The 24,264-nt window shown below is 41.1% G+C and overlaps 2 protein-coding genes across 13 annotated transcripts in view; one reads left to right on the forward strand and one right to left on the reverse strand.

Moving 5' to 3' along the window:
* SENP7 (SUMO specific peptidase 7) overlaps window positions 1–24,264 on the reverse strand; it is a 171,947-nt gene that overhangs the window by 145,600 nt on the left and 2,083 nt on the right. For 7 of the 9 annotated variants that reach the window (XM_061426761.1, XM_061426786.1, XM_061426821.1 and 4 more), the window contains exon 2: window positions 897–982. In XM_061426761.1, coding sequence (XP_061282745.1) covers window positions 897–936 — 40 coding nt within the window. In that variant the 5' untranslated portion in view covers window positions 937–982. Of the gene's footprint in view, window positions 1–896; window positions 983–8,421; window positions 8,976–24,264 lie in introns of all 9 variants that reach the window. The other 2 variants (XM_061426830.1, XM_061426772.1) reach the window with 1 other exon arrangement.
* LOC133253310 (putative protein FAM172B) lies at window positions 423–8,119 on the forward strand. 4 transcript variants are annotated; one of them, XM_061426916.1, is made up of 3 exons: window positions 423–854; window positions 2,215–2,281; window positions 6,640–8,119. In XM_061426916.1, exons 2-3 carry the CDS (start codon window positions 2,270–2,272, stop codon window positions 7,729–7,731), a joined length of 1,104 nt encoding a protein of 367 aa, XP_061282900.1. In that variant the 5' UTR covers window positions 423–854; window positions 2,215–2,269; the 3' UTR covers window positions 7,732–8,119. The 4 variants fall into 4 exon arrangements, with proteins under 4 accessions (XP_061282900.1, XP_061282926.1, XP_061282916.1 ...); XM_061426942.1 differs by having other exon boundaries at window positions 423–600; XM_061426932.1 differs by lacking the exon at window positions 423–854 and adding an exon at window positions 1,238–1,325.

Here is a 24,264-nt window from a genome sequence, read left to right on the forward strand (position 1 = left end):
TAACTGCCAAAGCATTTTCAAAAAGAAAAATATGCTGAGAATAAAAACACAACGAAAAAAAAAAAAAAAAACCACAACGAAACAGGGCTTCAAGTCCTTTGTTAGACTTTTTAATCACTTTTGGAAGAAGGGGGTGTCTAGAAAAGAAAAGGGTTATTAAGCGGGCTGGCTCCTAAGTCCACGCAAGGCACGATGTTTGCAGCAATTTAGACGAGAAATGTCTGGACAAGGAAATGGCAACCCACTCCAGTGTTCTTGCCTGGAGAATCCCAGGGACTGGGGAGCCTGGTGGGCTGCCGTCTATGGGGTCGCACAGAGTCGGACACGACTGAAGCGACTTAGCAGCAGCAGCAGACGAGACATGAAGTGTCAATTAACAAACCCCGCCTCTCCTTCGCAGCTGCTTTTACCTGCCTGGGGTGGGGGCGGGGGCGGAATGAGAAAGAGGCAAAGTCAAGAATCAAAGGAAGAGGGGAAAGTGGGGTCAGGCGCCGAGAAGCTGGAAATGAAACAGCAACATTGGTGGAATTACGAGGAAGGCGTGGCAGGAGAGCGACAAACCAACCGGGAAGACCCGTGGTTCGACGAGACCCAAGCAAGGTGCTAGCAGGAAAACAAAAATGAAAGGGGTGACGGGGTGAAAAGCGACTGAGGCTTTGATGACAGCTCGGACTGGGTCTTCAACCCGCAGGGGCCGGGGAGACCAGGGGACCTTCCATTGTGCGGGGCCCCACCGCTCCCTCCCCTCCGCTCCCCGCACAGCCGAGCCAAAGCCGGAGCCCGAGCCGGAGCCGGAGCCCTCACAGCTCCGGGCCGCAGCTCCCGTCGCCGCCTGTGTCTCCCCTTTGCCCGAGGTAGGAGATAATATGCTCAGTCCTCCTCCGACCCTTTCTCACCAGCAGAAGATCGTCGTCTCCCGGCCTTCCCCTTGTCCATCTTCTCCTCCTGCTGGAATCGCAGTCGCTGTCACCTCAAGCCCCCTCTGAGTAGGGGAGGGAGGGGGAGGGGAGAGGGGGAAAAAAAGCCAAGAACGTGAGAATTGCGCTTGCGCAAGAGCAGTCGCCGGCCTCAGACCGGAAATTACTGCCCCTCCCACCTCCATCCGGAAATCACTTCCTGGGACTTGTTTGCTCTGTGGGTTAGCCGCTCAAGTGTTTGTTTAAGTGGCGTTTTTTCATTCTCTCTGTGCCTATAGGACACTGAGACTGGGTGTGAGGTTTTAGCCCATAAAGGTTTTGTTGACTTGAGGATGCGGTTGACTAAAAATTAAAGCAAGGAAGCTAGGAATTCCCCCACTTCGCTACCCCAGAAATCGTCCTTTGATGGTATTACTTTACTCGTGGCGTCTGCTATGTGTCTGTTCTCAAGGCGCTTCCTCAAATTTAGAAGCAAAAAGACTTAAACAAGACAAAAATCAATAGCCTGTTAGTTTAGCAGTTGGAGTGGAAATCAATTAAGTCAGCTGAGGGAAAAAAAGTAATAGGATCTCTTCAAAATCCAAATCCATAATTTTTAAAGGACAGGGAAAAAGCTGGACCCCAATTTTTTAACATAAAATAATGAGATGCTATAAAGTGGGTGGCTGTATATTAATTTGTTCAACTAATTTTTATTACAGTACTTAAGGGAATAACCCTGACTTCAACGAACTCAACGATTAGTACTTTGGGGCTGATTACTTTTTTAGTCCTTTCATAGGACCCATCAGTTTATAAAATTGTTCTATTTGATTAGCCATAAAGTACATATTTGAATACTTTTTTTAAGTGGGTAAACTTTAATCATAGTAAGTTTAACAAAATAACACAGAGCACTCTAGTTAGAGGCAAATGATACTGGAATGTTCCAGCAGTTTAACATCCGCTCCCCTCTCCCCCATCTTGCCAAGGCTGGTAATGGGACTTAACTTGTTCAATTCACTGCCAGAGCCTGGCTTTTGCTTTTTTAGCCTTACTTTTTAATTACTGTGTCGTCTGTGTTGGAGCTAGGGGTAAGTCTCCAGGTGATAATGCCTATTGGGCTCGGGGGAGTGTCTTGCAAGGTCAGAATGGCTGAAAAGCAGAAATACGTCAGGACTTGCTGCGAATGAAATTCACTACAAGGATTTCATTTAGAGGCTCAATTTATTTCTTTTTAGCAAATAAAAACACTGCCTAATGAAAATATCTGAATTTTATTATATAAGTCAACTTTTTAAATTGAATTTTACTCCAGAATCACGCTGGCTTGATTCATCAGCGGATATTATACGAAACAGAGCTGGGAAAAGATGGAAATAGAGGTAAGAGATGGAAACATAAAAAAGGAAATTCTAAGTAAGCCTAATCCATTTCTGTGCAAAGCTTCCTTAAAAGTAAATGGTTTTAAAGTTTAGCAGTAAGTCAACCTATTAGAAATGACATTATAAGAAATAATATTAGTCAACTTGCAAACATATCATTTAAACTTATCATTCAACCAAATATAGCATTTCTGTTAATACAGAGAGTGAGTCAGATTGTTTCTTTGAATGGAGCTGGTTTTGAATAACATATTTGAAGATAAATGACCTTTAAGCTCAAAAACTTGAAATTTGCTTTTTAAACCAGTATTTTTATTGTTTTTACAGTATCTACTGCATAGTTGTATTGCAAACAACTTAAAGGACTAAAAAGTTCCGTCTTTTGAGGGAGTCATTTAACAATCTCACTTTGCAGTTTATGAAAGACTAATTACATGATCTTTTGTTTTATAGTGTTTTATGATGTTGAGGTGAAAGCTTCCTTATTTTAAAATAAGTGAATTGTGAACTTTTAAAATAAATGAATCATTCAAAAAAAGTGAATGATTCCCTTAGTATGTTTGTAGATAAGGTCATTTCTTTTATGTATGTTTAGCTCACCATGTATAGAGCCTTTTAAATTAAGATTGTTTGAGATTAGAAATTCATCAGCCCAGTATTTTATAGGAGGAGAGGATGGACAGGTTTGATCTTAATGAGTATGGTTCTTTATTGGGTGTTAAAAGTGTATATAAAGTGTTTAAATTAGATATTCTATTTTTGTTTTGACTATAGGATTAAAAGCAGTGGCTATGATTTTTTTAATAGTTACAGGACATGATGGCAGTGTTAAATTGATCAACTCTTTATTTTACCCATTAAGTAACAATGTCTTTGAGGAGAGCTTAAACTAAAAATGACACTTCTCTTCCCAAGTGAATTAACTTTTAAGTACAATCTGAATATAAATAGGTTTGGTTGGTGACTAAATATATCAAGGAACAGCTATATATGAATTCAGGGGAGAGTTACATGTTGAAGTGTATTAGCCAAGCAATGTAAACTACAATAAATTGTAAAGTACTGTCTGCCTTTTCATTCTACAGGATACTCTGCACCTTGCTCCTTTTCTCTCCACTTAAATACTTGTCCTTTATTTATCGGTGTGCCATATTGGTTATCCAGTTTGCAAACTCCCATTCTTTTCCCCTGAGAATTGTTTCTCAAACAACTAGGTACAAACGCACTTAACAAAGGTGAAAAAGAGGAATTGAATGCCATATATTACATGCTATTAGAAAATACCGATTTTGTTTTACTCTGATTGAAAGAAAAGTTAGCTAACAACATTCTTTAGCTCTTTGGTTTAGTTTAGTTGATTTAGGTTTAGTTCATTGAGTTTTACATACTAGGTTATCTTTCTATTTCAGTAGAGAAAAGGGCAGTTTGTTTGAATAAACAAAGTATTTTTAGATATAAGAGATAACTGCTTTTCTGTACAAACCTCATCCATGCCAGACTATCAAATAGACCCTCCTTTTGGAGAGCAATTTAGCAGTATCCGGTAGAATGGAAGATGTCAACATGACTTAGAAATTCCACTTGTAGGCATATTGCCTAGAGAAACTCTTGATATGTGCACAAAAAAATATATAAGAATGTTCATTGTAGCTTTATGTGCTTAGTCACTTAGTTGTGTCTGACTTTTTGTGACCCCATGAACTGTAGCCCACCAGGCTCCTCTGTCCATGGGGATTCTCCAGGCAAGAATACTGGAGTGGGTTGCCATGCCCTCCTCCAGGGTATCTTCCCAATACAGGAATTGAACCCAAGTCTCACTCATTGCAGGCGGATTCTTTACCAGCTGAGCTACCAGGGAACCCCACTTTGTTTATAATCGTGGAAAACTGGAGCAGCCTTAAAGTTATTCAACAGAATAATGGTTAAACCATGGCATATTCAAGCAATGGAACACTATAAATTAGTAAAATGAATGATCTCGGACTGTGCTTATTAATGTGGGAAAAAATCACAATGTTGAGTGAATAAGAAAGGCTGGGCAAGAGAGAGATTTTTTTTTATTTCATATTTCTCAAAAAGAAGATCATCCTGTCTTATTTTACAGAAACTTCCGTGTGTGAGACACTGCATAAAATGGCTTTTATCTATATTAATTCTCACAACAGCCTTGTGAAATGTTATCCTATTTTGCATTTATGCATTGAAAAAATATTTGTATATCCCAGACACTGTTCCAAGTACTATAGATAGAGCAGTTAATTAAACAAAGTTCCTGTTCTCACAGAGCTTTCATTCTAGTGAGGAGAGACAATTTTTAAATATACAATTATATATCAGGTGGTAATGTAGGCTATGAAGAAAAATAAAGTAGAGTGGCAGGATAGAGGGTAATATCATTTGCTGTTTCAGATAGTATAAACTAAAACTCAGAAGTTGAAGAAACTGAAACTGATAGAGGTTAAGAAACCAGCTAAAAGTCATTCAACTTAACATTTGGAGCTAGAATTTAAACCCAAATCAAGTAATCTACTTCCAGAGGCTCCTCCTATCTGTCACTTGCACTCTAGGAAAAGATATTAATTACATAACAGCACCTGAGATCAGCAACACTGGAAGGAAAAGTTTTTAAAGGAACAGAAAATAGCAGTCTATATAGGTTGGATAATTTGGATAACCAAATACCTTCATAAACTACTGGTTGGGTATGGGAGTCAGATTCAGAAAGTGAGAAAAGAGTTAAGAAATCAAAGCAAGCTGGCACTGTTTTGATTTTACCTTAAGCCTTGAGTGGCACTGAAAATCATTTTAAGTGCTATTTATTGGAAGTGGGTTGTGGTTGCTAGTGTGAGTGTTCAGAAATTCAGGAGCAAGAGTATTAATGTATTTGTTAAGAACATGAATTTGAGTCACATAGCCTCAGTACCTAATCATTTAACAGTTGTTTGATTTTAGCACAAACCACTTAACCTTTTTTTTTCTCCCCAAAATAAAGTCTATTGAGGTTTTTTTCCTCCCGGGACTTAACCTTTCAAGGACTTTTCTTTCCCTTTGGGCTGTGACTACAATAACTAAGTTAACTTCTCAGTCACTTTTAGTTTCAAACATCAGAATAACCATATCTTCTATTATTAGATAACTTGATCATAATCTCCAGTGCCTGGTTCACATTTCACATCTACTGCCATCCCCTGTCATTTATTTAATAGCAAAAATATTTAAATACTTACTGTGGAGATAAAGACTAACCAAATGAGAAAAACAAAATCTATTCATTCTGAGCTCACTATAGCAAGGGAGTCAGCCACCATCACTTGCATTCTGGCAGTGACTCAAAAGCCAGCAGACGAGCAGGAAAGCTTTGTAGTGGAAAAAAAGGGAAGGCTGCTGGCATGTCCTGATTGGACCATATCGGCATGAGGAAGCTGTCTACAAGCTAACTAAAAGGGAGCCATCCTGTGTCACTGGTTAGGGGTGCCTATGTGGCTTTCTCTGGTGGGTCCTAAGTTGGAAGCAGGTATAAAAATTACGGAAGCTATAAGTTATTAACCAAGTCTTGGGACTTGCCTGGTGGTCAGTGGCTGAGACTCCACATTGCCAATGCAGGGGACCCCAGGGTTCGACCCTTGGTCAGGGAACTAGATGCCACATGCTGCAACTAAAGATCCTGCATGCCACAGCTAAGACTGGGCACAGCCAAATAAGTAAATAAATACAAATCAAGTCTTGGCCATTTGGGGCCAACTGTGACAGAAGTTATTGTTTGACTTCTCAGATTGTCACTAGAAGTAAGCAGTCTCACTTCCTGAGATTCTGCCTTTTAAGACTGGCTTCCAGGGCTGTTTATTGTAGATGAGAGATTTACTTCCTGGGCAAGTTGCTGCAGATTGTGGGTCAGAGTTCTGTTTTTATATATGGTCTATCCATTGTCCCTTAGTGTATTCAACTTCTCACTACTGTGCATTTTTCACAATTATTTTGAGTTAAAATCTCTACCATAGGTTAATATATTAATGTCTTCATGTTTGCTGTTTGGTCACTAAGTTGTGCCTGACTCTCTTTGCAACCCTACGGACTGTAGCCCTCCAAGATCCCCCATCTATGGGATTTCCCAGGCAAGAATACTGGAGTGGGTTCCCATTTCCTCTTCTAAGGGATCTTCCCATCCCAGGGTTCAAAACCACATCTCTTGTGTCTCCTGCATTGGCAGGCAGATTCTTTACCATGGGGCCACCAGGGAAGCCCTAATATCTTCATAAAGTGCTTAACTTAACATGATTTCCCACAGGAAGACTTAAGCAAGATGAAATTTGTATTTTATTTTTTTCTAGTACTGACATAATACTGCTTTTTACTTTCAGTGGTTACCAGTGACTCAGAAACTGAGCTTCCGAAAATTTATTGAACAATCTGACTTACTAGAAGAACTTAAATATGACTTCAATGAAAAAGCTGAATTGAGACACACTGAGACACATGGGCCTTTTGCCTTTAACTATTATAAAAATGTCCTGGAGAGGAATAGCAAGCGCTACTGGGCCCTTGGCCATTTGCTTGAACAATACATTTATGAACTTTTGGAGAAAGTGTGCAAATTACAAAAAGTATATATCCCACCAGAGGCTGATAAGGAACCAAGAAGCTTCTTTTTCATGAGTGAGAGAGCGTTATCAAATCATCATTCTGCTCTTCTTGTCCTCCTTCAAGACCACGGGGTCTTTAGAGCTGGTCAGTGGAGTCAGCAAGCAATAATACATCATGGTCTCCAGCATGGAAGTCAGATACCATGTATTCAAATGGCATTGCAGGCACATTATGATGTAATTGTGCTAAACCCCAATGACAATTTTGTGGACCAGCAGACAGGAGAAGAGTGGAAAGGCCTTTTAACACAAAATGGTGAGTTCGCTTCCAGAAAAATGGTTCAGACAAAGAGCTTTTTCTCTCTCCAGGAGTCTCTCCAATGTATTCCAAAAAGATGCAGCAACACCCCTGAAGAACACATGGCTTATATTTGGGATTACTTCATTTCAAAGACTGAAGGCAAGGATGTTGCTTTCATTGTACATGGTTATGGAGGCTTGGTTTTTATGGACTTGCTTGTTCGTAAAAAGTGGGATGTGATGAGCAAAGTATACGCTGTTGCACTTATTGACTCTGAACATCATGTAGGACACCAGTTGGGACGCGATGTCCAGTTATTAGAATGGATAAAGCAGCACTGCCGTGAATGGGTGACAAGTCCGAAGCCTTTGGATAAACCTGCAACAACCGTTTTGAAAAAGGAGTTTCCTATAGTTTCTGCTGGTACAGAAAAACACAACTTAGCCCCTTCCTCTAGCCTTCAGTCAATTTTTAAATACTTTAGAAAAGCTTTGAAAGCCAAAGCAGCTAATTTCTCTCGAGTGTCCATAGTGACTAGAAGCTCCACAAAAAGAAAGCAAAGTGCTTAAGTTACTTTTTTTTGTCATCTAAGATTGTTTTGTCCCACTGAAACTTTGCAAATGTAGATGCTAGAAGAGAAGAACACTTCCAACTCACATGCAGTATTATGTTCTGACTTCAAGTCTGATTTGCTGAATTTGTTTAAAAGCAAATATGTTTTGCAAATATGTTCTGTAGCCTACTGATGAACCAGGAAGTCAGTACCATCATTAATATTTTACAATATTAGTGAAAGTAGTCTTGTTAGAGGATCTTCTTAGGAAAAGATTTCATATGGTTTAATGACACCAAAACTGTAATTGATAGAAATTAAATATTAAGTCAATATTTGACTTCTGTATTATTAGCACTATATTAAAATTATAAATGAAAATAAAATTAAGTATCATAAGAAAACTCCATTCTTGGTATATTTGTGAGTTTTTTATTTTTCTTATGTGTGTGTTTACTCATACCTTTGCTAATATCTGACTGTCTACTATGTACTAGTAAATATTAATGTTGGGCACATTAACAAGGCCAACAGTGCCTTTATCTTTCTTTGAGGTTCACAAGGAAAAACAAATTACAAGTGTGAAGAGTGTTAAGAAATAAAGGGCATCATGGAACATCTAATATGAGAGCTAATAATAGCTTTGGGGTTCAGGGAATACTCCTTTGACAAAATGATGCCTAGTTTGAAGAACAGTAGTAGTTACCTGGGAAAACAAAGTCACAGTCAAAGGAATCACATGTGCAGAAGTCCTGAGGCAGAAGAAAGAAGTCCAGTTCAGCAAGAGCTAAAAGATTATAGAATAGTAGTAAAGGAAACATTCATTAAACATTCATGACATTCATTAAAGACAGGAAAATTCAAAAGTGATTGGTGCAATGGGGATTTTGTAGTGGGGGAAAGATAGGACTCAACTGCAAATACAGTGATGGGAGTGGGGGAGGAGTTATAGCCAAGTAGCAATGAATACCAAAGGCAGTGGTACCCCACGCCAGTACTCTTGCCTGGAAAATCCCATGGACGGAGGAGCCTGGTAGGCTGCGGTCCTGTGGGGTCTCAAAGAGTCGGACACGACTGAGCAACTTCACCTTGACTTTCCACTTTCATGCACTGGAGAAGGAAATGGCAACCCACTCCAGTATTCTTGCCTGGAGAATCCCAGGGACGGGGGAGCCTGGTGGGCTGCCATCTATGGGGTCACACAGAGTCAGACACAACTGAAGAGACAGCAGCAGGATTCTTACTGCGGGCAGGGCAGGGCTGGGAAGATATTGACAGTGGAGTATGAGGAATTTTATCAAATATAATAGAGAATGTTCAGACACCAAAGGTGAGATTTTCACTAACTGACTCAGCAGAATTTTTGCTACACCTGGACTAAACAGACCAAGGGCAGAGCCCAATGTCAGAGCCTACTCAAGAGAAGGGCTCCGAGCAGCCAAAATCAGATTTGATGGAGAGAAGTTTTGTCAGTAGCTGCTAAGTTAAGTTGGAGAAATAAACAGGCAGCTTACTTAAGGCTGCAATGTCGAAAAAAAAAACTTTATTCTAATAACAGTGGAAACCATTGGATGGTTTTAGACAGAATACTAGCAGATTTACACTTTATAAAGAATATCCTGATTGTAGTTTAGAGAATAGTTTAGAAGCAGAACACGCTTGGAAGCTAAGAGATCAAATAATTTTGGCAGTAGTTTGAGAAATGTTCAATGCTTTTTTTTTTATATAAGTGTAAATGTCTTACAGTATTTAAGTGTACAGCAAAATGATTCATTTTTTTGTGGATTATATTCCATCATAGATTATTATAAGATATTGAATATAATTCCCTGTGCTATACAATAAGGGGCTTCCCTGGTAGCTCAGCTGGTAAAGAATCCACCTGCAATGCAGAAGACTTGTGTTTGATCCCTGAATTAGGAAGATCCCCTAGAGAAAGGGACAGCTACCCACTCCAGTATTCTGGCTCAGAGAATTTCATGGACTGTATAATCCACGGAGTCACAAAGGGTCAGACACAACTGAGCAACTTTCACTTTTTCATACAATAAATCCTTGTTGCTTCTCTATTTTATAATAGTTTGCATCTGTTACTCCCATACCTGTAATTTATTCCTTCCTTTGCTTTGGTAACCATAAACTTGTTTTCTATATCTATGAATGTTTCTTTTGTATGTACATTCATTTGTATTATTTTTTTAGATTCAACATATGAGTGATACCATGTATAATTTGTCTTTGACATTTCACTAAGCATAATATTCTCCAGATCCATCCACATTGCTGCAAATGGCAATATTCCATTCTTTTTATGGCTGAGTGATATTCCATTTCATTTGCATATGACATCTTAATCTAATCATCTATCAATGGGCATTGGGTTGCTTCAACATCTTGCCTATTGTAAATAGTGCTGCTATGAATACTGGGGTGCATGCATCTTTTCAAATTAGTGTTTTCATTTTTCTCCAGATGTACACCCAGGAGTGAATTGCTGGCTCATATGGTAACTCTATTTTTGGCTTTTCAAGGAACTCCCATACTGTTTTCCACAGTGGCTGCACCAATTTGCATTCCCACCAACAGTATACAAGGGTTCTCTTTTCTCCACATCCTCTCCAATATTTGTTATTTGTAGACTCTTTGATGAGGGCCATTCTGACAGGGGTGAAGTGATATTTCATTGTGATTATAATTTGCAGAGAAATGCTTAATACATGTAATGAACAAAATTTTGTGATTGGAGGTCAGGAATAAGGAGAAGGAGATAACAAGGAGTGTTCCCAGATGTTTTGTCTTCAGCAACTAGTTGGACAGAAATACAATACTATTTACTAAAAAGAAAAAAGAGAAGTATCATTTACTGAAATAGGACTACCGGTGAAAACTTTATTTTGGTGGTTCCAGAAAGTTTTAAAGAAAGATAAAGGAATAGGTTACAAGTTTTTTTTTTTTTAGCTCTGCCCCTACATGAGTACTAGAGGAAAACATATTAGATGTTACATTTGAAAATTTGACTCTGCCATATCTAATGGGTCATATGAATTTTTTTGTACATAGCTCTTTCTAGTTCTTCTAGTGTTCTAATTCCTAATGGTTTTGTTTTGTTTTTGGTTTTGGGCCACATCACACACCATGTGGGATTTTAGTTCCTCAACCAGGGGTTGAACCCATCCCCTGCACTGGAAGTGAAACCATTTACCTCAGATTGGGACTTGACCCCACATGGCTGAGACTTGAAACCAGTCAAAACCCAGTTTGGGACTCAAACTCAGCCAAAACTCACAGTCTTCCCACTGAGGTCACAGACCTGGTTTAGGACCTAATGAAGCTCAGGTTCTTGATGTTCTCATCACAGAAAGAATTCAGTAAGAGACAAAACGATAGGTAAGAAGTGGAGTTATTCAGAGAGAAACACACTCTACAGACAGTGTGGGTCAACACAAAGGGCCAGTGCAGTGGCCTTGAAATGTGGTGTGGTTGGCTTTTATGCGCTGGGTAATTTCACAGGCTAATGAGTGGGAGGATTATTCCAACTAGTTTGGGGAAGGGGGTGGGGATTTCCAGGGGTTAGGCTACCACCCACTTTTGGTGTTTGATGGTCAACCTTGGAACTGTCATGGCACCTCTGGGTGTGTCATTTAGCCTGCTGATGTGTTACAGTGAGCCCATACAGAGGATCAAGGTCTAGTCAAGTTGACTTGTCTGCCATTTTGGACCCATTTCGTTCTAATCAGTTTATGTTGTGCCCTCCAGCTATATCATTCTTTCAAAGGTGGTGCCCTGCCCCCTTCCCTCCTGTTTCAAAAGCAGACTCCTAATCACTGAACCATCAGGGAAGTTCCTCTTAGTTCTTTGTTTTTTTTAAACCTAGTTTAAGGCCACAGGACTGGAAAAGGTCAGTTTTCATTCCAATCCCAAAGAAAGGTAATGCCAAAGAATGCTCAAACTACTGCACAATTGCACCCATCTCACACGCTAGTAAAGTAATGCTCAAAATTCTCCAAGCCAGGCTTCAGCAATACGTGAACCTTGAACTTCCAAAGGCAGAGGAACCAGAGATCAAATTGCCAACATCTGCTGGATCATGGAAAAAGCAAGAGAGTTCCAGAAAAACATCTACTTCTGCTTTATTGACTATGCCAAAGCCTTTAACTGTGTGGATCACAATAAACTGTGGACAATTCTGAAAGAGATGGGAATACCAGACCACCTGACCTGCCTCTTGAGAAACCTGTATGCAGGTCAGGAAGCAACAGTTAGAACTGGACTTGGAACAACAGACTGGTTCCAAATAGGAAAACGAATACGTCAAGGCTGTATATTGTCACCCTGCTTATTTAACTTATACGCAGGGTACATCATGAGAAATGCTGGGCTGGAAAAAGCACAAGCTGCAATCAAGATTGCCAGGAGAAATATCAATAACCTCAGACAGGCAGATGACACCACCCTTATGGCAGAAAGTGAAGAGGAACTAAAAAGCCTCTTGATGAAAGTGAATGTGGAGAGTGAAAAAGTTGGCTTAAAGCTCAACATTCAGAAAACGAAGATCATGGCATCCGGTCCCATCACTTCATGGGAAATAGATGGGGAAACAGTGGAAACAGTGTCAGACTTTTATTTTTGGGGGCTCCAAAATCACTGCAGATGGTGACTGCAGCCATGAAATTAAAAGACACTTACTACTTGTAAGAAAAGCTATGACCAACCTAGACAGCATATTGAAAAGCAGAGACATTACTTTGCCAACAAAGGTCCGTCTAGTCAAGGCTATGGTTTTTCCAGTAGTCATGTATGGATGTGAGAGTTGGACTGTGAAGAAGGCTGAGCGCCAAAGAATTGATGCTTTTGAACTGTGGTACTGGAGAAGACTCTTGAGTCCCTTGGACTGCAAGGAGATCCAACTAGTCCATTCTGAAGGAGATCAGCCCTGGGATTTCTTTGGAAGGAAGGATGCTAAAGCTGAAACTCCAGTACTTTGGCCACCTCATGTGAATAGCCGACTCTGATGCTGGGAGGGATTGGGGGTAGGAAGAGAAGGGGACGACAGAGGATAAAATGGCTGGATGGCATCACTGACTCAATGGCTCTGAGTCTGAGTGAACTCTGGGAGTTGGTGATGGACAGGGAGGCCTGGCGTGCTGCAATTCATGGGGTCGCAAACAGACTGAGCGACTGAACTGAACTGACACTATAATTTCTGTTATGTATTGAATGTTTGTGTCCCCCACCAAAATTCATGGTGAAATTTTAATCTCCAATATGATGCTATTAGGAGGTGGGATATTTGGGAGGTGATTACACCATGAGAGTAGAGCCCTTATTACCAGGATTAATGCTATTATGGAAGAAACTCAGAAAGCTCCCTTCTGCAATGTGAGACAACAACATCAACAACCTCAAATATGCAGATGATATCATGCTAATGGCAGACAGCAGAAGAGTAACTAAAGAGCCTCTTGATAAGGGTGAAAGAAGAGAGTGAAAAAGCTGACTTAAAACTCAACATTCAAGAAACTAAAATCATGGCATCTGGTACCATCATTTCATGGCAAACAGGAGAAAAATAGAAACAGTGAAAAATGAAAAACCAGTTTTCTTTCTTTGGGCTCCAAAGTTTACTGCAGATTATAACTGCAGCCATGAAATTAAAAACCACTTGCTCCTTGGAAGAAAAGCTATGACAAACCTAGACAGCATATTACAAAGCATAGACATCACTTTGCCAACAAAGGTCCATATAGTCAAAGCTATGGTTTTTCCAGTAGTCATGTATGGATGTGAAAGTTGGACCATAAAGAAGGCTGAGCATCAAAATATTGATCCTTTTGAACTGTGGTACTGGAGAACACTCTTGAGAGTCCCTTGGATAGAAAGAAGATCAAACCAGTCAGTCCTAAATGAAATCATTCCTGAATATTCATTGGAAAGATGGATCTGAAGCTCAAATTCTTTGGCTACCTGATGTGAAGAACTGAGTCACTGAAAAAACACTGATACTGGCTGGGGAAGAATGAAGGCAGGAGAAGGGGACAACAGAGAATGAAATGGTTGGATGGCATCACCAACTCAATGGACATAAATTTAAGCAAACTCCAGGAGATAATGAAGGACAGGGTGGCCTGGCATGCTACAGTCCATGGGGTTACAACGAATTGGACACAATTTAGTAATTGAACAACAACAGCAACGTGAGACACAGTGAGAAGACAGCCATCTATGAAGCAGGTCTTCACTGGACACTGAATCTACTGATACCCTGATCATGGACTTCCCAGATCTAGAACTGTGAGGAATACTTTCTGTTTAAGGCTCCCAGCCTATAATACTCTGTTGCTACATATTAGATTACCCCAAAACTTAGTGACTTAACACAGTATTTATTATCTCACAGCTTCTGTTCAGGAGCAGCTTAGTTGAGTGATTCTGGTTCAGGATCCCTCAGAAGAGCACACACCAGATGATCTGAAGCATTTAACTCAGAAATATGTATTTCCATAATCCAGACATTGTAAGACCACTAATATTTTAGTGGTTAGGGCAACATTTAACATTAAAATAGCAACTAAAAGTTAGGATTGATGGAGATAGGGTCCAGTATATTTATTCTGTAAAGTTTAGGCTTAAAATGTTAAGATTTTATGACCATGAAAAAAAAAAAGACAAGCCATGGTGATCTACAGTTGAGCCTTAGTAACTCACTGTATGGACTTGTTACACAGGCTGCTTCTATTAAAAAATTAACCTAACACTTGTTAAAATAGTAAAGAAGACTTTATTCAAGACTACTGCAATTAGGGTTACTGCCAACAGAGAAGAAAGATCAGGCTCAAGTCTAAACACAACAAAGACAGGTAGGAATTAACACTCAAGAATTAGAGTAGGGGTATTAAAACTGTTTACCTCAGATTGGGACTTGAACCCACATGTCTGGGACTCCAGCCAAAACCCAGTTTCAAACTTGAACCCACATGACTGGAACTCGAACCAGGCCAAAACCCATGGTACCTGGTTTCAGGGCCTAATAAAGCTCAGGTTCTTGATGTCTCACTGCAGAAAGACTTCGTGAGAGACAAACTGATATGTAAGAAATGGATTTATTCAGATTCAGAGAGAAACACAGTCCACAAACAAGAGTGTGGGCCATCACAGAGGGCAAGTGTACTGCAAAATGCAGCACAGTTAGTTTTTATAGGCTAGGTAATTTCATATACTAATGAGTGGGAGAATTATTCCAACTATTTTTGGGAAGGAGTGGAGGTCTCCAGGACTTGGGCTATCACCCACTCCTTGGTCTTTTGCCCTGCAACTGTCATGGCACCTCTGGGTGTGTCATTTTGCTTGCTGATTGAGGATCAAGGTCTAGTCTTGTCTGCCATCTTGGTCCCATGTGATTCTAATTGGTTTAAGTTGTGACCTTGGGTCATGTCATTCTTTCAAAAGTTGTGCCCTGCCCCTTCCTCTCCCGTTCAGTTCAGTTCAGTTCACCCACTCTTTGTGAAAGTACATTAACAGGGAGGGAACACGCACCACCCATCAACAGAAAATTGGATTAAAGATTTACTGAGCATGGCCCCACCCATCAGAACAAGACCCATTCTCCCCCTCTGTCAGTCTCTCCCATCAGGAAGCTTCCATAAGCCTCTTATCCTTCTCCGTCAGAGGGCAGACAGAATGAAAACCACAATCACAGAAATCTAACCAATCTGATCACATGGACCACAGCCTTGTCTAACTCTATGAAACTATGAGCCACCCAAGACAGACGGGTCTGGCAAACCACTTCAGCATTCTTGCCTTGAAAACCCCATGAACAGTATGAAAAGGCAAAAAGACAGGGCACTGAAAGATGAACTCCCCAGGTCAGTAGATGCCCAATATGCCACTGGAGATAGGTGGAGAAATAACTCCAGAAAGAATGAAGAGACAGGCAAAGCAAAAACACCACCCAGTTGTGGATGTGACTGGTGATGGAAGTAAATACTGCATAGAAACCTGGAATGTTAGGTCCATGAATCAAGGCGAAATTGGAAGTGCTCAAACAGGAGATGGCAAGAGTGAATGTCGAAATTTTAGGAATCAGCCAACTAAAATGGACTGGAATGGGTGAATTTAACTCAGATAACCATTTTATCTATTACTGTGGGCAAGAATCCCTTAGAAGATATGGAGTAGTCATCATACTCAACAAGAGTCTGAAATGCAGTATGTGGATGCAATCTCAAAAATGATAGAATGATCTCTGTTCATTTCCAAGGCAAACCATTCAATATCACAGTAATCCAAGTCTGTGCCCCAACCAGTAATGCTGAACAGTTGAAATGAATGTTGAATGGGTCTATGAAGACCTACAAGACCTTCTAGAACTAACACCCAAAAGAGATGTCCTTTTCATTATAGGGGACTGGAATGCAAAAGTAGGAAGTCAAGAAATACTTGGAATAACAGGCAAATTTGGCATTGGAGTACAGAATGAAGCAGGGCAAAGGCTAATAGAGTTCTGCCAAGAGAATGCACTGGTCATAGCAAACACCCTCTTCTAACAACACAAGAGAAGACTCTACACATGGACATCACCAGATGGTCAACACTGAAATCAGATTGATTATATTCTTTGCAGCCAAACATGGAGAGGCTCTATACAGTCAGCAAAAACAAGACTGGGAGCTGACTGTGGCTCAGATCATGAACTCCTTATTGCCAAATTCAGACTGAAATTGAAGAAAGTAGGGAAAACCACTAGACCATTCAGGTATGACCTAAATCAAATCCCTTATGATTATACAGTGGAGGTGAGAAATAGATTTAAGGGACTAGATCTGACAGACAGAGTGCCTGATGAACTATGGACAGAGGTTCATGACATTGTACAGGAGACAGGGATCAAGACTATCCCCAAGGAAAAGAAATGCAAAAAGGTTGTCTGAGGAGGCCTTACAAATAGCTGTGAAAAGAAGAGAAGCGAAAAGCAAAAGAGAAAAGGAAAGATATACCCATTTGAATGCAACGTTCCAAAGAATAGCAAGAAGAGATAAGAAAGCCTTCCTCAGTGATCAAAGAAATAGAGGGAAACAATAGACTGGGAAAGACTAGAGATCTCTTCAAGAAAATTAGAGATACCAAGGGAACATTTCATGCAAAGATGGGCTCGATAAAGGACAGAAATGGTATGGACCTGACAGAAGCAAAGATATTAAGAAGAGGTGGCAAGAATATAGAGAACTATACAAAAAAAGATGTTCATGATCCAAATAATCATCATGGTGTGATCACTCACCTAGAGCCAGACGTCCTGGAATGTGAAGTCAAGGAGTCTTAGGAAGCATCACTATGAATAAAGCTAGTGGAGGTAATAGAATTCCAGTTGAGCTATTTCAAATCCTAAAAGATGATGTTGTGAAAATGCTGCACTCAACATGCCCACAAATTTGGAAAAGTCAGCAGTGGCCAAGGACTGGAAAAGGTCAGTTTTCATTCCAATCCCAAAGAAAGGCAATGCCAAAGAATGCTCAAACTACCACACAATTGCACTCATCTCACACACCAGTCGGAGAAGACAATGGCACCCCACTCCAGTACTCTTGCCTGGAAAAGTCCATGGACGGAGGAGCCTGGAAGGCTGCAGTCCCTGGGGTCGCTGAGAGTCAGACACGACTGAGCGACTTCACTTTTACTTTTTACTTTCATGCGCTGGAAAAGGAAATGGCAACCCACTCCAGTGCTCTTGCCTGGAGAACCCCAAGGACGGCGGAGCCTGGTGGGCTGCCGTCTATGGGGTCACACAGAGTCGGACATAAGTGAAGCGACTTAGCAGCAGCAGCAGCAGCACACACCAGTAAGGCAATGTTCAAAATTCTCCAAGCCAGGCTTCAACAATACATGCACCGTGAACTTCCAGATGTTCGGCTGGATTTAGAAAAGGCAGAGGAACCAGAGATCAAATTGCCAACATCCATTGGATCATTGAAAAAGTGAGAGAGTTCCAGAAAAACATTTATTTCTGCTTTATTGACTATGTCAAAGCCTTTGACTGTGTGGATCACAATAAATGTGGAAAATTCTGAAAGAGATGGGAATACCAGACCATCTGACCTGCCTCCTGAGAAATCTTTATGCAGGTCAGGATGCAACAGTTAGAACTGGACATGGAACAACAGACTGGTTGCAAATCAGGAAAGGAGTACGTCAAGGCTGTATACTGTCACCAGGCTTATTTAAATTATGTGCAGAGTACATCATGAGAAATGCCAGACTGGATAAACCATAAGCTGGAATCAAGATTGCCAGGAGAAATATCAATAACCTCAGATATGCAGATGACACCACACTTATGGCAGAAATCAAAGAAGAACTAAAGAGCCTCTTGATGAAAGTGAAAGAGGAGAGTGAAAAAGTTGGCTTAAAACTCAACATTCAGAAAACAAAGATCATGGCATCTGGTCCTATCACTTCATGGCAAATAGATGGGGAAACAATGGAAGCAGTGACAGACTTTATTTTTCTGGGCTCCAAAATCACTGCAGATGGTGACTGCAGCCATGAAATTAAAAGATGCTTGCTTCTTGTAAGAAAAGTTTTGACCAACCTGGACAGCATATTCAAAAGCAGAGACATTATTTTGCCAACAAAGGTCCATCTAGTCAAAGCTATGGTTTTCCTGTAGTCATGTATGGATATGAAAGTTGTATTATAAAGAAAGCTGAATGCTGAAGAATTGATGCTTTTGAACTGTGCTGTTGGAGAAGACTCTCTGGGAGTCCCTTGAACATCAAGGAGATCCAACCAGTCCATCCTGAAGGAAATCAGTCCTGAATATTCATTGGAAGGACTGATGCTGAAGTTGCAACTGCAATACTTTGGCCACCTGAGGTGAAGAATGACTCATTTGAAAAAACCCCGATGCTGGGAAGGACTGAAGGTGGGAGGAAGAGGGGAAGACAGAGGATGAGACGGTTTGATGGCATCACTAACTCAATGGACATGAGTTTGAGTAAGCTCCAGGAGTTGGTGACGGACAGGGAAGCCTGGCATGCTGCAGTCCATGGGGTTGCAAAGAGTCAGACAGGACTGAGTGACTGAACTGAACTGAACAGTATCAGTGGATCCAAAACTAAGAGGAAATCTCAGGAGTAGAGAGAGTCTTGCTAAAGGCCACCCAAGGGCTTAGACATGAGGAATGAGGAATGATAAACTTGATTAGATATCAAGGTTCGGGATGACTTAGCAGGAATCTTACTAACAGTGACCTATGCACTCTCACCAGAGAAGGCAATGGCACCTCACTCCAGTACTCTTGCCTGGAAAATCCCATGGATGGAGGAGCCTGGTAGGCTGCAGTCCATGGGGTCGCTAAGAGTCGGATACAACTGAGCGACTTCACTTTCACTTTTCACTTTCATGCATTGGAGAAGGAAATGGTAACCCACTCCAGTGTTCTTGCCTGGAGTATCCCAAGAATGGGGGAGCCTGATGGGCTGCCATCTATGGGGTTGCACAGAGTCGGACATGAATGAAGTGACTTAGCAGCAGCACTCTCACAGGTCAAGGTCAAGGACTAGTCCCAGGAGAGGACTCAGAGGAGCTTAACTAAAATGTGGCCAAGGAGAGTTTTTGTCACTTGAGTGTCCTCACAACAGGGCAGCTAGCTTCCCCTGGGATCAATCACCCAGGTGAATGGGCAAGCAGGAAACTACACTATCTTTTATGACCTATGCTCTGAAGTGGCATACTGGTCTACTCTTTTCCTATTTGTTAGACACAGGTCACTAAGTCCAAGGGAAGAGGAATTAGACTCCACCTCTTGCTGCTGCTGCTAAGTCACTTCAGTCGTGTCCGACTCTGTGCAACCTCATAGATGGCAGCCCACCAGGCTCCCCCGTCCCTGGGATTCTCCAGGCAAGAATACTGGAGTGGGTTGCCATTTCCTTCTCCAATGTGTGACGGTGAAAAATGAAAGGGAAGTTGCTCAGTCATGTCCGACTCCCAGCGACCCCATGGACTGCAGCCTACCAGGCTCCTCCATCCATGGGATTTTCCAGGCAAGAGTACTGGAGTGGGGTGCCATTGCCTTCTCCCCACCTCTTGAGAGAATGCCAAACAATTTAAAGACATATTTTAGACAACCACATCAGAAATAATGCCAACTGAAACTAATGGTATAGCAGCTCAATGCAGTTGTTGCTTATAAAATCATCTTGGCTCTGGGAACATGTTTATCTTGAAACAGCTGTGTACTTAGCTACTGCTTTCCTTTTTCTCTGCAAAACATCAAAATTTTTGCCACAAATTGAAAAGAAAGCTTATTTTCATTTTCCTTCCTAGGGTCACCCTAAATAATCCCTTTCTCTGCCTTCTGATGTAGGTCTATTTTAGCAGCTTGAAGTCAAAAAAAGGACAGCTCCAGATTTCTGGCTATAAGCTGTAGACCAGAGACGTGCCCTGATAGAGGAAAGACTGATATGGGAGTCTGATATGCCACTTCAGGAAAATCCTAAGGCTTTTGGACACCAGTATGTGATCATTTTTTCCCCTTTTTGTGGAAGATACCAACAGTTACAAGTAACAGGTTATGATCATTGTAAGGAAAGTATAAGATTTGTGTGTCGCCTCCCAATACTAAACATGGACTGTAGCCTGGTAGGTTCTTCTGTCCATGGGATTCTCCAGGCAAGAATACGGGAGTGGGTTGCCATTTCCTTCTCCAGGGGATCTTCCCCACCCAGGGATCGAACCCAGGTCTCCTGCACTGCAGGCAGACTCTTGACCCTCTGAGCCACCAGGGGCTTACCTAATACTAAACATATTTTTAACAAAAAAAGAAAACATGTTGTTTGTGAATTTGCTATGGGAAGTCTCTGTTAAAGAAGATGGCAAGAATTTCTCTTACTTCCTTTTCAAGGTTTCTTCAAAGGCAGTGGTTCTCTGTCTTCAAAGTACATCAGAATAACTTGGAAGTCTTAAAACACCAACTGCTAGGTGTCACTGCCAGAGTTTCTAATTCAGTAGGATTGCTAGGTGGGGCCACAAAATTTGCCTTTTAACAGTTCCCAGGTGATGCTAATGTTGTCAGTCTGAGGATCACACTTTGGGAACGACTGTTTGAAAGATTAGGAGTTACCAGAGAGGTAATAAAGTTAAATCTATCTCATGTGAGGTGAAAGTTATCAGGGATGATCATCTGGACCAAAGTTCCTCCCCTGAAGAAAGCAACAAAAGAGGTTTATTGGCTGAACCCATGTTTTATGGTCCCAATGATCCAACTGACACATTTGTCTCTCTCCCCACAGGAAAGGAAGTGGTGTGTCTCACTTGTCTTTCACGACCATTACCTCCAGTTGTCTACCATATAATTTAAGGGCAAATACAAATTAAAAATAAGAGATGTAATCCTCATTGTTGAAAACAAAGGGATTTCTTCCCCTCACACTTTCAGAATGTCTTTCTCCTTTTCAAATAGATGTAAATATTCATAATGGCTAAATAAGCTTCTTGCCCATCTCACAACTCAGGAATGTTTCCTCTAGAACCTGAAAGCCATCTTTTTAAAATATAAAGATCAAGGAAGGTAGTTCCCCTATCTCATAGTTCTCATGCCAGGGCAAGAACTTAAGTTTGATGGATGCCTTACTCCAACTGGCAAAACCATGTCCTGTCAAAAAGATTGGATAAAGCTAATTAACAAATAAAAGTAACCTCAATTATCATGGTAAAGTTAGGATGAACTTCACATGACAAAGTATGCTGTTAGGTTCTCTTGAGGACTGTTTATTGTTTATTTTGAAAATATGTTTGCAGTGGGGGTTATCTACTTGGCTAGTTAAGGGGGTGAGATTCCTTTCTGTCTTCACAATCTCTTCACCGATTGCCTATGATGCCCACCACAACCTGGTTTAGTGCTTATTCAAAACTAAATGTTTTCTTTCTTTACTATCTTTGTGGAGAGGATTTGTGGCTTGGGGGAAATCCTGTTTTTAGCAGTATTTCCTAAATAGTTCAGTTAGTAAAGAATCCGCCTGCAATGCAGTAGACCTCAGTTCGATTCCTGGGTCAGGAAGATCCACTGGAGAAGGGATAGGCTTCCCACTCCAGTATTCTTGGGCTTCCCTGGTAGCTCAGCTGGTAAAGAATCCGTCTGCAATGTGGGAGACCTGGGTTCAATCCCTGGACTGGGAAGATCCCCTGGAGAAGGGAAAGGCTACCCACTCCAGTATTCTGGCCCAGAGAATTCCATGGACAGAGGAGCCTGGCAGCCTACAGTCCATGGGGTCCCAAAGAATCAGACACGACTGAGTGACTTTCATTTGTGTGGTTTCTGTAGCGTAGTCGTTATCACGTTTGCCTAACATGCAAAAGGTCCCCGGTTCAAAACCGCATGGAAACAGCTTCATAGGGGCTTCCCTGGTGGCTCAGGTGGTAAAGCGTCTGCCTGCAATTAGAGAGACCCGGGTTCGATCCCTGGGTCGGGAAGATCCCCTGGAGAAGGAAATGGCAACCCACTCCAGTATTCTTGCCTGGAAAATTCTGTGGACTGAGGAGCCTGGTTGGCAACAGCCCTTAGGGTTGCAAAGAGTCAGACATGACTGAGCAACTTCACTTTTCCTAAATAATACATCCCAGTTCCCAAATCCTAGAACAATTAGGTAACAGAAGACACTACCTACCCTCGGGCTGAGAGAGGAATGGTCAAGGTATTGCATAGCAATAAACTTTGCAAGGCATGAAAGGACAAGAAAATCCTTTTGTTTGGCCTCTGACTCTTAAGTATCCTAAAACTTTCATCTCACTTTTTAAAAATCAAAATAATATCTGCCCCAGAAAGCAGAGACCTCCCTAATTTTAGTAATCTGTAAGACAGGCCCACACCAAAAGAGAAACTTCAAATGCTACTAAATACAGAGTACAAAATTGAGTTTTGAATCAAAAACTGTACCATACTTATACCCTGACTTGGATTTCTAGATCATCTCTCATGACCCAACCCACTGTAATCCTGCCACTGACTCTTGTGGTCATGGCCTGAATCTTGGCTGTATCAAATATATATTGCTCCACCAAAACATTCACAAAAGTAGATGATACCTGGCTCTTTTCAGTGTCATATTGTTCAGTTTGCTTACTCAATTACATCTATTCACCTGTTTCTGATCTCCTACTCAATTCCATCTACTAACCTGTTTATCATCTCCTTTGTTGGCAAAATGGAGGGGGGGCGGAGATCACATAACAAGATAGAGTGATATCACTACAAATACTCACAATCCTTTAAGCTAGGCTTCAGCAATATGTGAACCAAGAACTTCAAGATGTACAAGCTGAGTTTAGAAAAGGGAGGGGAAGCAGAGATCAAATTGGCAACATTCCCTGGATCACAGAGAAAGCAAGGGAATTCCAGGAAAACATCTGCTTCATTAAAATTCTTAAAGATGTGGGAATACCAGACCACCTTACCTGCCTCCTGAGAAACCTGTATGAGGTCAAAAAGCAACAATTATATCCGGACATGGAACAATGAACCGGTTCAAAATTGGGAAAGGAATATGATAAGGCTATATATTGTCACACTGTTTATTTAATTTAAATGCAAGGTACATCTTGCAAAATGCCAGGCTTGATGAATCACAAGCTGGAATCAAGATTTGCTGGGAGAAATATCAACAATCTCAGATATGCAGATACCACTCTAATGACAGAAATCGAGGAGTTACTAAAGAGCCTCTTGATAAGGGTGAAAGAGAGTGAAAAAGCTGGCTTAAAACTCAACATACAAAAAAAGATTAGAGCATGTAGTCTCATCACTTCATAGCAAATAAGAGAAAAAGTGGGAAGAGTGACAGATTTTCTTCTCTTGGGCTTCAAACTCACCATGGATGGTGACTGCAGCCATGAAATTAAAAACTTGCTCCTTGGAAGAAAAGCTATGACAAACCTAGACAGTGTATTAAAAAGCAGAGACATCACTCTGCCAACAAAGGTCTGTATAGTAAAAGCTATGGTTTTTCCTGCAGGCATGTATGGATGTGAGAGTTGGACCATCAAGAAGGCTAAGTGCCAAAGAATTGAGCTTTCAAACTGTGGTGCTGGAGAAGACTCTTGAGAGCTCCCTGGACTGCAAGGAGATCAAATGAATCAATCCTAAAGGAAACCAACCCTGAATATTCATTGGAAGGACTGATGCTGAAACTGAAGCTCCAATACTTTGGCCACGTGATACAAAGAGCTGACTCAATGGAAAAGACTGATCCTGGCAAAGATTAAAGGCAGGAGGAGAAGGGGGCAATAGAGGATGAGATGATTGGATAGCATCACTGACTTAATGAACATGAGTTTGAGCAAAGTCCAGGAGATAGCAAAGGACAGGGAAGCCTGGCATGCTGCAGTCCATGCAGTTGCAAAGATTTAGACATGACTTAGAGACTGAACAAAAACAAACAAACTGAATTAGATTGTGTGTTAGTAGCTCAGTCATGTCTGACTCTTTTCAATCCCATAGACCACAGCACACCAGGCTCCTCTGTCCATGGAATTCTCCAGACAAGAATACTGGAAT

This window comes from Bos javanicus, chromosome 1 (assembly GCF_032452875.1).
Source record: "Bos javanicus breed banteng chromosome 1, ARS-OSU_banteng_1.0, whole genome shotgun sequence".
NCBI classification, from domain to species: Eukaryota; Metazoa; Chordata; class Mammalia; order Artiodactyla; family Bovidae; genus Bos; species Bos javanicus.